The 13,371-nt window shown below is 37.3% G+C and overlaps 2 protein-coding genes across 2 annotated transcripts in view; both read left to right on the top strand.

The window, feature by feature from the left end:
* Positions 1–5,683: 5,683 nt before the first annotated feature.
* Positions 5,684–8,865, top strand: LOC113467179 (rho guanine nucleotide exchange factor 25-like). Its single transcript, XM_026823220.1, has 3 exons — positions 5,684–5,738; positions 8,473–8,643; positions 8,854–8,865. The coding sequence occupies exons 1-3, from the start codon at positions 5,706–5,708 to the stop codon at positions 8,863–8,865; spliced, it is 216 nt and encodes a 71-aa protein (XP_026679021.1). The 5' UTR covers positions 5,684–5,705.
* Positions 8,866–9,701: 836 nt separating this feature from the next.
* The window catches only part of LOC103508676 (kalirin), a 26,943-nt gene continuing 23,273 nt past the window's right edge, over positions 9,702–13,371 (top strand). Inside the window, exon 1 of the mRNA XM_008473249.3 lies at positions 9,702–9,970. Coding sequence (XP_008471471.2) covers positions 9,714–9,970 — 257 coding nt within the window. The 5' untranslated portion in view covers positions 9,702–9,713. The remainder of the gene's footprint in view (positions 9,971–13,371) is intronic.

The raw sequence follows: 13,371 nt of genomic DNA, 5'->3' as shown, positions 1-13,371 counted from the left end.
GCTACCAATTTATTGTATGTACAATTGTATCATTTTGCTTTCACGGTAATCCGTTTATCCGTTTTGAGGTCAATCGATATTCTGTATCTGTGCATGTTTGCATGTTACAATAAAGTTACATGCTACCAATTTATTGTATGTACAATTGTATCATTTTGCTTTCATGATAATCCGTTTATCCGTTTTGAGGTCAATCAATATTGTTTCTTGTGTGACAGTGCCTCCGGGGAATTCAAATTGAGCGATTTTGCCCTGAGGCTAAATAAAATTGTAGACCTTGATAGGATTCAGGTTGCTAATCAACAAAAAAAACAATTGATTGGAATTTTAAATTATACACGCCTGGATTTGAAAAGGAGCAGAATAGGAACAAAAGAATAGATTAAGGGAAATATGGATGATGGATATGGGGAACACAGAAGTCCCATCTGCAAATGGAAATCTCGTCCTTCAGCCCTAATAAGAGCTTCTATATCTACAACTGAGACGAAATTTTAAAATTGGACTCACCTAGACATTAGATTAATTTATTAAACCACTTTATTAATCCACCTTTAATCCATACTACTTAGTGGTTGAGAAAGCTCTTAATCAGATTTTTGAAATCATGTTTTCTAGATACGAGCTGATCAAACCTCTCAGTTGTCTAGCTCTATTCCAAGCAGTGTGACGAAGTCTGGATTAAACTTCTTTCTTGCCAGCCTAGTTAGCTTAGTTGGTAGTGCATCTGCCTTGTAAGCGCTAGGCCGCGGGTTCGGATGTTACAATAAAGTTACATGCTACCAATTTATTGTATGTACAATTGTATCATTTTGCTTTCACGGTAATCCGTTTATCCGTTTTGAGTTTTGAGGTCAATCAATATTGTTTCTTGTGTGACAGTGCCTCCGGGGAATTCAAATTGAGCGATTTTGCCCTGAGGCTAAATCAAATTGTAGACCTTGATACGTAAAGGATTCAGGTTGCTAATCGCCAAAAAAACAATTGATTGGAATTTTAAATTATACACGCCTGGATTTGGTTCTTGTGTGACAGTGCCTCCGGGGAATTCAAATTGAGCGATTTTGCCCTGAGGCTAAATCAAATTGTAGACCTTGATACGTAAAGGAGTCAGGTTGCTAATCACCAAAAAAACAATTGATTGGAGTTTTAAATTATACACGCCTGGATTTGAAAAGGAGCAGAATAGGAACAAAAGAATTAAAGAATAGATTAAGGGAAATATGGATGATAGATATGGGGAACACAGAAGTCCCATCTGCAAATGGAAATCTCGTCTTTCAGCGCTAATAAGAGCTTCGATTTCTCTATCTACAACTGAGACGAACTTTTGAAATTGGACTCACCTAGACCTTACCTTACCAATTGGCACTACAGCCCGGGGTGGGCCTTGGCCTCCTCAACAATTCGCCTCCACTCGCTTCGGTTCTTGACTTTCGTTCCATATCCTGTTGTCTTCATCACTTTTAAATCATGAACAACCTGGTCCATCCATCTCAGCCGTGGTCTTCCTTTCTTTCTTGTGGCATATATCTTCGTAGTCAATATCTTTTTGGGCATCCTGCCCTCCTCCATTCTTTGAACATGGCCAAACCATCTTAATCGTTCTTAACACACCTTTAATATCCCTATCACATGACCCTTGGCAAATTCCTACTGACCGACCCTTAGTCCTTAACCAGACCTTGGTTTAAACCATCGACATTCGAAATGACCAAAACTTTCAGTTATGTACATCTAACCCTGACAGGTCGACAAATTCTGGATCAAACCTCAATTATACTGACGGATTGGATCACCTTTAATATCCCTATCACATGACCCTTGCCAAATTCCTACTGACCGACCCTTAATCCTTAACCAGACCTTGTTTTAAACCATCGAGGCGACCGGACAGTCCCCCATGAGGTTAGCATGTCTAATCACAACTAATTGACAAATTCCATTGTTTTTTTACCTTCCTTATTTGTTTTCCATTAAATTTGAATGACATACTTCCATTGTACCCACTATGTTTTGTTCATGTTGTAAAATGCATAGATTTTTTTTAATTATTTCTGGTTGAATGAGATTGAATGGAGTAAAGTGGACATTGTACACACACATGGCCTAGTTGAGGTGTATGTTAGTGGAATCAGTAGTTCTCTAGTGGATTCCGAGTGTGTTTGTTTTAGGAGTAAACCGATATCGTGTTTGTTTATTATTCTTTTGAGATTTTTTAATTTTTTTCAACTTTACTTGAACCAATACTTTTCTGTAGTATTCTTTGTATTGGTTCTATGGGGGAATGGAAAGTGAATATAAGGATTGATAAAAAGTGATAACTATACCTATACAAAGACGAAGAAAATAATTATGTTGATACCAATATGTATAATGAATTTATCAAATCAATCTTCTTGAAGTGATAGACAATTAATTCAGTAAATTTATTTAATTAAATACTTACTTGAAAAAGTATGCCCGGTTAAAAAAAAAAAAAAAAAAAAAAAAATCTCAAATTGGGCCCAATTTTGATAAAATGAGTTCTTTCTAGCCCCTTTCCACTTTCGATCTTTCCCGGACAAAATGCTCTTCGGTCCCGCCAAAGGAAAACTAGTCTAGTCCCTTTTTCGCCCCGAGCGACGTTTTATCTCAAAAAGTTCTCGGTTCCGACGCGACCATGACCAACGTTCCATTCCTGCCTACTTCGGGTCGCTCTCGACGGTTCCTAAGCGACGCTACTCCAAATCCTGACGTCGCCACTTTGGGTCGCTCAAGGCGGTTACTGAGTGACGCAACTCCTGTTCCTGAGATCGCTACTTTGGGTCGCTCAAGGCGGTTGCTCAGCGACGCAACTCCAGTACCGAGGAGTCTGGAGAAAGAAAGCAATGTACTGCGACAAATGAGACGCAAGTCGATTGCCGTCAGTAGCGGCATCATGCAAATCTTTTATCCAACAGGTAATATTGAGACGTACTACAGATGCCAAGGGTTGAGGATGAACTTTAACCAATCTTTGGGGTTGGGGGTGATATTACTGACTTACTGCCAGGGTCATTTGGAGCCTAGAAGATTTTTTGCCTTGCCAAACTATTCCGTCTTGTGATTCTTCTTCCGTGATGTTGATTTTTTCCATGTCTCTCTTGATCTGGTCCTTCCATCTCAGCTTTGGTCACCCTCTTCTCGTTCCTGTTAATTCTTTTTTTATCCATCTTTTTTTTTTTTTTTGCCACTGACTTCTAAAACTAAAAACAAATGTAATTTACCTTGTATGTGCAATGTTTTACAACGATGTTTACATTCCAAATCTAAAACCCTTCCCTCGTATACATATTATGTATCGTTATGCACACTTGAGTTTTGAATGTGGTGTTGAAAGAAATGCCCTGTTAATGGTCAAAACGCGAAACATTTTGTGAACACAAAGTACCTGTTTTGAGTGAAATAATAAGCCCCAAAAAGGCAATCTACTAACTGATATCCTTGCTCCTAGGAGATGACTTATAAATGTGGGTTGGATGGCAGAAATTGCCTGGGGTAATAATCCCGCCGTTTGTACAATTTGTTCTTGATACAAATGGATTATGAACAATGGAGAGTTATTTATTTTTAAATCTTAATAATTATTGTAAATTGTAAACTGATTTTAAAATGTAATTTACCTTGTATGTGCAATGTTTTACAACGATGTTTACATTCCAAATCTAAAACCCTTCTCTCGTATACATACCTATGTATCGTTATGCACACTTGAGTTTTGAATGTGGTGTTGAAAGAAATGCCCTGTTAATGCTCAAAACGCGAAACATTTTGTGAACACAAAGTACCACAAAGTTTTGAGTGAAATAATAAGCCCAAAAAAGGCAATCCATTAACTGAAATCCTTACTCCTAGAAGATGACTTACAAATGTGGGTTGGATGGCAGAAATTGCCTGGGGCAATAATCCCGCCGTTTGTACAATTTGTTCTTGATACATATGGATTATGAACAATGAAGAGTTGTTCATTTTTAAATCTTATAACTTATAATTATTGTAAATTGTAAACTGATTTCATACGAAAGTTTTGGATCGAAAGGTGTAATGTTTGTGTGAATTGTAAAAGAACAAAATGTAGAACACTCAAACAACCACATGGGGTATGGAGTATATCTGGACGCATAACCAATTATTCCAATTGTCCGACGTGAAGCTGGGGGGTCTGAAACGCATATTTCTGCACGAGATCAGGATATGCTCGATTGTCATGGATACTTGGTTTGCCTTTAAAGAAAAACAAACAATTTTATATATTAGATAGCTTGAGCTGACTTTTTGTCTTCGGTTTTGAAGAAAGATAATCAACTTTATAAAGTGGGCTAGCGTCTAGTCATTTTTCATTTACCATTCATCGACATAGATACGAGTGTGTAATATGTAAAACTACGTCGTAATGTATTCAAAGACTTTCAATTTATATCCAGATGTGGTTAGTGATCAGCTGGCCACTCGCGTGACTGGCTTTTCCGGCCCTCACTCAGTCTGAGTGAGGTTAGAGGAGGGTGGTAGCTTGTCCACTTTTCCTTATACCAACCACACACAACGTTGGTTACTTCAGTGATACAACCAGAATTATTGGTGCATTCGAAGTATTCCTTACGCTAACTTACTTTGCCTTTAAAGAAAAACAAGCAATTTTATATATTAGATAGCTTGAGCTGAGTTTTTGTCTTCGGTTTTGAAGAAAAACAATCAACTTTATAAAGTGGGCTAGCATCTAGTCATGTACATTCATCGACATAGATATACGAGTGTGTAATATATGTAAAACTACGTCGTAATGTATTCAAAGACTTTCAATTAGACTCAACTAGAATTGAATTGAATTACGAATCAGGCGTTGTATATTGGTGGCGCCTACTCAAGGAAATCTGAAGTTCTCTGGGGATGTCTAAAAATAGAAATAAAAAACAATAAATAGAAACAAAAACAATACTAGTGAAGAAATAATTACGATATTTATGAATCTACATATTCAAATAGTCATTTCAGAAACAATAGGGCCTATCGACAGTACCTAATGACCAGCTTTTCGAAAATGAGATTTTTTTTACTCTCTACAGTTTCGTGAAAACAGATTGAAGAAATTCCTAAAGAAACTGGTATAGCTCCGCTATACTGTAGGTTGTAATAGAAAGTAAAAATCGGAAGGATAGGAGAAAGCCAGCCGTTCCGAGAACGAAGATTATCCCATCAGGATAAAATCCGCCCCGGGCGGGAATCGAACGCTTACAAGGCAGATGCACTACCACCTAAGCTAACTAGGCTGGCAGAAGGTGAAGAAAAAGAAGTAGAACTTTTAACAACAGTTGAATTGTTCCCGGAAAGAAGGGCCCACGTTATTTTTGCTACTAACATGGGCCCTTTTTCCTAGGAACAATTGAGCTCTTCACAATTACTAATGCATTGCTTTCTATTACCCCTTATTTCAGAGTCCTCCGCCGTCACTAACAGAATCTAGTCATTGTACGGAAGAAGGGGAAGGAAGACCCACCTCTGAGAATGGGGAGGAAGGGGAGGATGACCTTGAACTTCCCCCTCCCATGAAACCCATCTCCGCTCTCATAGTCATAGTAATAGTAGTAAGAAATCCCTAGCCAATGACAAGCGACTCAAGGTGAGTTGATAGAGAACTTGAAAAAAGAGGTAAAAAAGAGCATGAGGTGCCTAAGAATGCGGATGATATGATGGATGTAGCCAGACTGAAGGGATTTGATGTAAGTAAACACTTTAATCTAAGTGTCTAACACTTATAAACACTGAGCTAAGATCAGCCATAACAATAAACAAGCCCATAACAATAGGGTAAGTAATTAACAAGCCCATAACAATAGGGTAAGTATTGAACAAGCCCATAACAATAAGGTAAGTATTAAACAAGCCCATAACAATAGGGTAAGTATTGAACAAGCCCATACCAATAGGGTAAGTATTGAACAAGTCCATACCAATAGGGTAAGTATTAAGCAAGCCTATAACAATAGGGTAAGTATTGAACAAGCCCATACCAATAGGGTAAGTATTGAACAAGCCCATAACAATAGGGTAAGTATTGACATCCTAGTTCCTAATGAACAAGCCCATAAAAATAGGGTAAGTATTAAACAAGCCCATAACAATAGGGTAAGTATTAACATCCTAGTTCCTAATGAACAAGCCCATAACAATAGGGTAAGTATTAAACAAGCCCATAACAATAGGGCAAGTATTGAACAAGCCCATAACAATAGGGTAAGTATTGACATCCTAGTTCCTAATGAACAAGCCCATAAAAATAAGGTAAGTATTAAACAAGCCCATAACAATAGGGTAAGTGATGAACAAGCCCATAACAATAGGGCAAGTATTAAACAAGTCCATAACAATAGGGTAAGTATTAACATCCTAGTTCCTAATGAACAAGTCCATAACAATAGGGTAAGTATTAAACAAGCCCATAACAATAGGGTAAGTGATGAACAAGCCCATAACAATAGGGTAAGTATTGAACAAGCCCTTAACAATAGGGTAAGTATTAACATCCTAGTTCCTAATGAACAAGTCCATAACAATAGGGTAAGTATTAAACAAGCCCATAACAATAGGGTAAGTGATGAACAAGCCCATAACAATAGGGTAAGTGATGAACAAGCCCATAACAATAGGGTAAGTATTGAACAAGCCCTTAACAATAATAATAATAATAATAGTGCTTATTTATACTGCTCGCATAGGACTGAAAAGTCCCTTTACTCCAGCAGTAGGCTACAGTAATAATAGTGCTTATTTATACTGCTCGCATAGGACTGAAAAGTCCCTTTACTCCAGCAGTAGGCCGATGAAAATTACAAAACAATTAACATTGTTATCTTCATTAGTGTACTGCGGTCAAGATCTAGGTTTCAGCTAATGTATAGAAGGGAGGTCCCACATTGACGTCTTTTTTATATCAGTACTTTTTTGTGGAGGGTAACTCTTGACGTTAATTTTTTTAACACGAAGTGTTTTTTGGGGGGGATATCACTATTTTTTGCTGTAAGTACTTACCCCTCTAAGTTCATAGACATTTAGAAAAATAAATGAACCTAATTTTTAATATTGAGGATAAAATTCCATACCTCGGCTGGGATTGAACCCACGCCCTCCTGTTTACCAGTCGAGCGCCTTGACCATTACACCACCGAGGTAATCCGGGATCAATGGTTCAATAGTAAGGTAAATTGATGTAGGAGTGATGGAAAATTATTATTTTCTTTAGAAGAGCTAATGTAGAAGGAAGGTCCCACACAGATTTCAGAGTCTATAATAGGTTGATAATAAATATAATTCATGAAGCGGTCAAACTTTCTTGACTTGGCGGTAAAATTCCATACCTCGGCTGGGATTGAACCCACGCCCTCCTGTTTACCAGTCGAGCGCCTTGACCACTACACCACCGAGGTAGGTAAGTATTAAACAAGCCCATAACAATAGGGTAAGTATTGAACAAGCCCATAACAATAGGGTAAGTATTAACATCCTAGTTCCTAATGAACAAGTCCATAACAATAGGGTAAGTATTAACATCCTAGTTCCTAATGAACAAGTCCATAACAATAGGGTAAGTATTAACATCCTAGTTCCTAATGAACAAGCCCATAACAATAGGGTAAGTATTGAACAAGTCCATAACAATAGGGTAAGTAAAAAATCATGTATTCGACCTGGCCGGGAATCGAACCCGTAACCAAGCTTAAAGTCATATCTACTCGGTCGGTTCCCATACTTTTGTCGATATCTTTTATTATTTAGGCATTTACGAAATAATAACCAGACATCTTGCATTTCGTTAAAATGTCACCCTTTCCTTGTTATTATTGTATTTTCTACATGAATATAACTAATGTAACTAATTTTGTATAACTAATTTTAAAATATAACTAATTTTGTATTTTCTACATAACTAATCAAGAGTCTCATTATTAAATCTTTAACCCATTCACAACGTTCTTACTAAACAATGGCCCACTTTCCGCCGCTCAAACTTAACCCTTTTACTCCCTCTTGCCCTCCAGACGTCCGGCATTTCACTGGAAGACGGTAAATCAGCCGACTTGATGTAAGTAAACACTTTAATCTAAGTGTCCAACACTTATAAACACTGAGCTAAGATCAGTAGGGAACTAGAATCACTGAAACAAGTCTCACTTAAGAACTTTTTAAGGGGTTTTAAAGTTACTGTATAACTGCCAAGGTCTATAGCTATAGTGACGGGATTATTACCCTCTATTCCGTGACAAGCTACCTACCTCCTCACATTAACCTCACCCAGACTGAGTGGGGCCGAGAAAAGCCAACAGCACGTGATTGCCCAGATGGTTACCCGTCCGGTTATCAACTTACCAACCTTGTGCAAAGTTGATTATCTTCCGTGATCCATAGGAACCTGGTGCATTCGCCGTTATATACCAATTTACTATCTCTGTATTGCAGGGTAAAATCACGGCGCAAGGCAAGTTACTCATGCGTGGACCTCTGTATTGTACAGAGACCTCTGTAGCTTCTAGTTCTAGTAGTAACAGTCGTGGTAAGGAGCTACAGGTGTTCCTGTTTGAGCAGAGTATGATCTTCAGTGAGGCGGTAGGCAAGAAGACGCAGTTCTCGGTGAGTTGCAAGTAGCTATTAGTTGCCCATTTGAAAATGTAAAGGGAAAAAGTAGGTACCATGGCAAAAATCCTGTTGGATACAAACACAGAGCAGCAGAATACAAAATTTAAAAAATAGGAAAAAAAAGAAAATAATGAACGTAAGTACTTCTTTTTTTTACCTGAGGTTTTTGTTCCATTTCAATTTCGTTCTGTTTTCCAACTTCAGTCTGTGGACTGAAACAGTGGTACATAGCAATAGGATGTTACAAAAGTTACACTTCTTCCTCTTTTTTGGTTCGAAATCTCCTCATAAATTGGCCTATAGTTACCTACCTTAATAAACCTTTGTTATTATAAGTGGGACACTAGGACACTTACCTACATCTACATACCTATATGTATACCTCCTAAAAAACTGCCTATATACAGTTCTGGACGATCTAAAGCTACTAACACAGATCTTATTTGAGGGTGAATACCTAATATTCTCCAGTAGGTTTATTATACCTATGTAGGTAAGTATAGGTAAATACATAAATATTTACCTATTTATGTATAAGTAGGTAGGTAATATTGTTTGCTTATACCTACCTCTTTACCTCGGGAATTTCATGTTTCCCAAATTACAAGCAGAGAGCTCAGCTGAGGTAGAAGAATATGTTTAACTTAATGTTTTCGAAAATTTCTGTTACCTACTTTCGTGTTTTTCTTCGATACCTAGGTATTTCTGTTCATTCAAGTGAAATACGAAAAGTTCTTTCAGTTTCCTCTCTACCAATCTACTTTCTGCTCTCCCAAAATTTCTCTCTCCCAAAATTTACTTAATTCTCTTCTTTTCCTGGTAAACAGGAGGGCGTGGGTTCAATCCCAGCTGAGGTATGGAATTTTATCCTCAATATAATTTGAGAATTTGACCACAATAATAGTAGTAGCCTACTGCTGGAGTAAAGGGACTTTTCAGTCCTATGCGAGCAGTATAAATAAGCACTATTATTACTTTGGGTAAAAGTTAGTTTAGAGTGTAAATATAAAAATTAAATTCTCAATTTAAAATAATAATTTCAATTCTTCCTTCAGGTGAACAAAATGAGTGTCGAAGAGAAAGTTCCGGAGGAGTTAACCCCTGCCGGTTCCGGCGGGTCTCGGGGCGGCCTCTCCGCCTACTTTCTCCTCAAGAGTATCGACCCGAAGAAGCCCGCGCTCACCTTCCTCTGTCAAGCGCCAACGGAAGAGTCGCGCTCGGAATGGTTGCGCTGTCTCGGGTTAATATTGCAAACGCAGCGCGACTTTCTGAAAGCCATACAGAGTCCGATTGCCTACCAGAAGGAACTGTCGAAAGATACGTAAGTGATGAATTTTTGGTCAGTGAGATACTAAAGGGTTAAAGAATACTGTCCTAAATAATATTCAGTGTGTTAAACCTAGGAATTTTGTCCATGAGATACGAAATGGTTAAAGAATAGGACAATATTCTTTTAAAAGGTTAAAGAATAGGACAAAGGTTATGTAAGTGTTGAACCTTAGGTCCGTGAGATATGCAAGAGTTAAAGACTATTAATTGTCCTAAATAAAATTGGGTTTGTTAAACCTAGGAGTTTTGTCCATGAGACACAAAATGGTTAAGAAAAATTGTCAGCCTGGTTTGTTTGGAGGGTAGTGCTCCTGCCTTGTAAACGCTATTTCGCGGGTTCGACCCCCGTCCTAAACAGCGTTGACTAAGCACTATGGGTTCGATCCCAACCGAGGCATGAAATTCTAACCTCTTTGTTTCTCGCCTATTCTCTCACACAACCTGTCCCACATAAGCGAAAGAGTTTGACTTGTATAATTATTATTTCTCTATAATATTTTATTTTGACAAATTTCATATTGTGATATTAGCGTTAAATTTAAGGTTAGCAACATTTTGAATCTTTTCTCCCTGTCTCTTTAGGCAAATAGGTAAATATTTGTACTGTGCATATTCTCTGTTTTGTAAATCGCAAAGGCAGTCCGACCCCATAGATTTGTAAAAATGTTTTGTAAACAAGAGGGATATACTAAAACTGTTAGTGGTAATGGTGCAACTTGTTCTAAGCTGACAGTCTAAATAAAACAACTACTTATACCACGCACTAACACCCATATTTATGAACAAAATGCTGGCTCTTAAGTTCGTGCCAAGCATAGTCTCAAGGCATTTGATTGGTCAATTTTGACTTGAGACTGATCTAAGAACGATCATTCTTGTTCATAAATACGAGTGTTAGGCGCAATCAAGTCTTTAGATCTTATTAAAAGACTAGGGAAACTGGTGCAATATGGATTAGAAGTTGTATAAATTTTGAGACATATTGAAACTAATCCTTGAAGATGCCATCTGCACTTTCTAAACCCATTCTAGTCCGACATTTATGAAAAACCATGTGCAATATAGTATATTGTTTGTGCAATATAAAAAGGTGCTAGGCCTGTGTTCCTGATAGCAACTTAACAAATTTGCTTTTCACAAAATTTTGACATCACAACAACTATTATAATAAATTTCCAATATTTGTAAAGGTTTTTCTCCTGTAAAATTTCATAATAGCTTTTGCAAAATGCGAATTTGTGCTATGGACTAAATAATAATAGGATGATAATAAAAATTTCAAACTTTCACTTAACAGTCCAGATTTCATACATTGAATAAAACAGTTGTTGGTACTAGAGGATCAAAAAGTACCTAAAAAAAACTGCACTCGTATCTCGTATTTAGATTGCAAATATTTCAACGGGTTACTTTCTGGTGTTCTCGTTTTGACCCAGCGCCTAAATGGGAAGTTTATTGTTTCTCTTATCGCCCATCTGATGAGGAATATCGTTCCCTACTTAACACATGTCTATAAACTCTATGACACGACTTGGACTCGAAAGACCAACCTCTAGAAGTCCAACGCGTTAACCACTACACCACTGACGCTGGTTTATTCCTGAAAAATCCACTGCAGTCAAATTTATTAGATCACATTTTGTATAGATTCTTACAAGTACCTACCTTCATACAACCCGGGGAAATTTTGTTAGTAGATTATCTAGCAAACAGGTTACAGTAGGTAATAATTCTATTTATCTCGTAGTGGGAATTTTCAGTCTTAGCAATTTAGTTCGAACGTTTGGATGTTTAGTCACTTTCAGTGCAAGAAGGCCCTAACCATTTTTTTCTCTTTTGAAAAGTAGAAGATTTAAGCTTTAGTAGATTTAAACTTTAGAGGATTTAAACAATCTTATTCTAATCATGTAATATATTTTCTCTGTTACAGAAGCGGGGTCGAGTGATGCTTTAGTTCCTAAGAAGAAAGGCTTCAGCGGGTAAGTCAACTGTTTGCAGTGCAACATATCTTACAAACAACTGTTGTAATTGCAACACCAAATACTGTTAGCATAATGGGACACCTTGTTCTAAGTTCACAGTCTAAATAAAGTACCTACTTCATTACTTTTACAAAGGGGGATACTATTAACCCAGTAGAAACGTGCTGGCTTGCCATACAGAAGGTCCCGGGTTCATTATCGCTAAAAAAAACTGCACTCGTATTTAGATTGCAAATATTTCAACGGGTTACTTTCTGGTGTTCTCGTTTTGACCTAGTACCTAAATGGGAAGTTTATCGTTTCTCTTATCGCCCATCTGATGAGAAACATCGTTCCGCATTTAACACACCTCTATAAACTCGTATGACACGACTTGGACTCGAACCACCAACCTCTAGAAGTCCAACGCGTTAACCACTACACCACTGAGGCTGGTTTATTCCTGAAAAAATCCACTGCAATTAAATTTATTAGATCACATTTTGTATAGATTCTTACAAGTACCTACCTTCATACAACCGGGGGAAATTTTGTTAGTAGATTATCTAGCAAACAGGTTACAGTAGGTAATAATTTTATTTATCTCGTAGTGGGAATTTTCAGTCTTAACCGTCAGTATAAATAGTTCTCCAGAAGAAAAACAACATTCCTGGAAATTTCAAATTATTTGGATCAGTGCATACATACGGAGTATTACAGGAAAAAAGATAATAACAAAAATACCTTAAATCCTTTCCAGAAGAATTGTAAAAAAACCATTTTTTTTTTTCTGTCTCAGTTATTTTACCTACCAAAGTGTCGTGTACAATTTTACAAGCTAACAAAGAAACTAATACCTAGGTAAGTGCTAATTCTAATCTATCTTGAAAAAAAAATGTCTTTTCTCCAAAGTGACCAGTGCCCTAAATCACCAAAGTATGGAAAAGTATTTACAATTCCATATTTCGATATGATTCGTCCAAATTCAAAAGTCTGCTTTTCCATTGGCTATTACACTTGTAAGATACTTTTCCATACTTTGGTGATTTAGGGCACAGATTTTGGGTACTGTGTTGTGTACATGATACTTTCTTATCACACTGTACCATTTACATGAATTGTAGGTAGGTACTGTGTCCATACTTTTTAATCACACTGTAGGTACAATGGTACCGTGTACATTGGTAACCAATATAACCAGATTTGACAGGTGTTAGCCATATTCTCCGGCAAAGGGGAGACCTCTGGGGGGCAAGTTGCCATATATGGCTCTGAATCAGCTCATTCCAATCAGTACATGACCATATACACAGTGTATGGCAAAAGAGCTAGGGTTATAGTTATAGAGCTAGGGTTAGAGTTATATCTCATTTGTGGATAATTATCGGTCTGTTTGAATCGTGGGGTTTAATACGTATGGCTAACAGTGTCG

This window comes from Diaphorina citri, unplaced genomic scaffold (assembly GCF_000475195.1).
Source record: "Diaphorina citri unplaced genomic scaffold, Diaci psyllid genome assembly version 1.1 scaffold424, whole genome shotgun sequence".
Lineage (NCBI taxonomy): Eukaryota > Metazoa > Arthropoda > Insecta > Hemiptera > Psyllidae > Diaphorina > Diaphorina citri.
Note: the sequence above shows the minus strand (reverse complement) of the source record. Positions and strands in the feature narration are given on the sequence as shown.

What these genes read in the sequence shown, in the direction of transcription:
- LOC113467179 (XM_026823220.1), top strand. Translation starts at nt 5,706, where the DNA reads ATGATGGATGTAGCCAGACTGAAGGGATTTGAT. An exon ending in CCAGACTGAAGGGATTTGAT is followed by an intron (nt 5,739 to 8,472) that starts GTAAGTAAACAC and finishes TCTGTATTGCAG; the next exon opens with GGTAAAATCACGGCGCAAGG.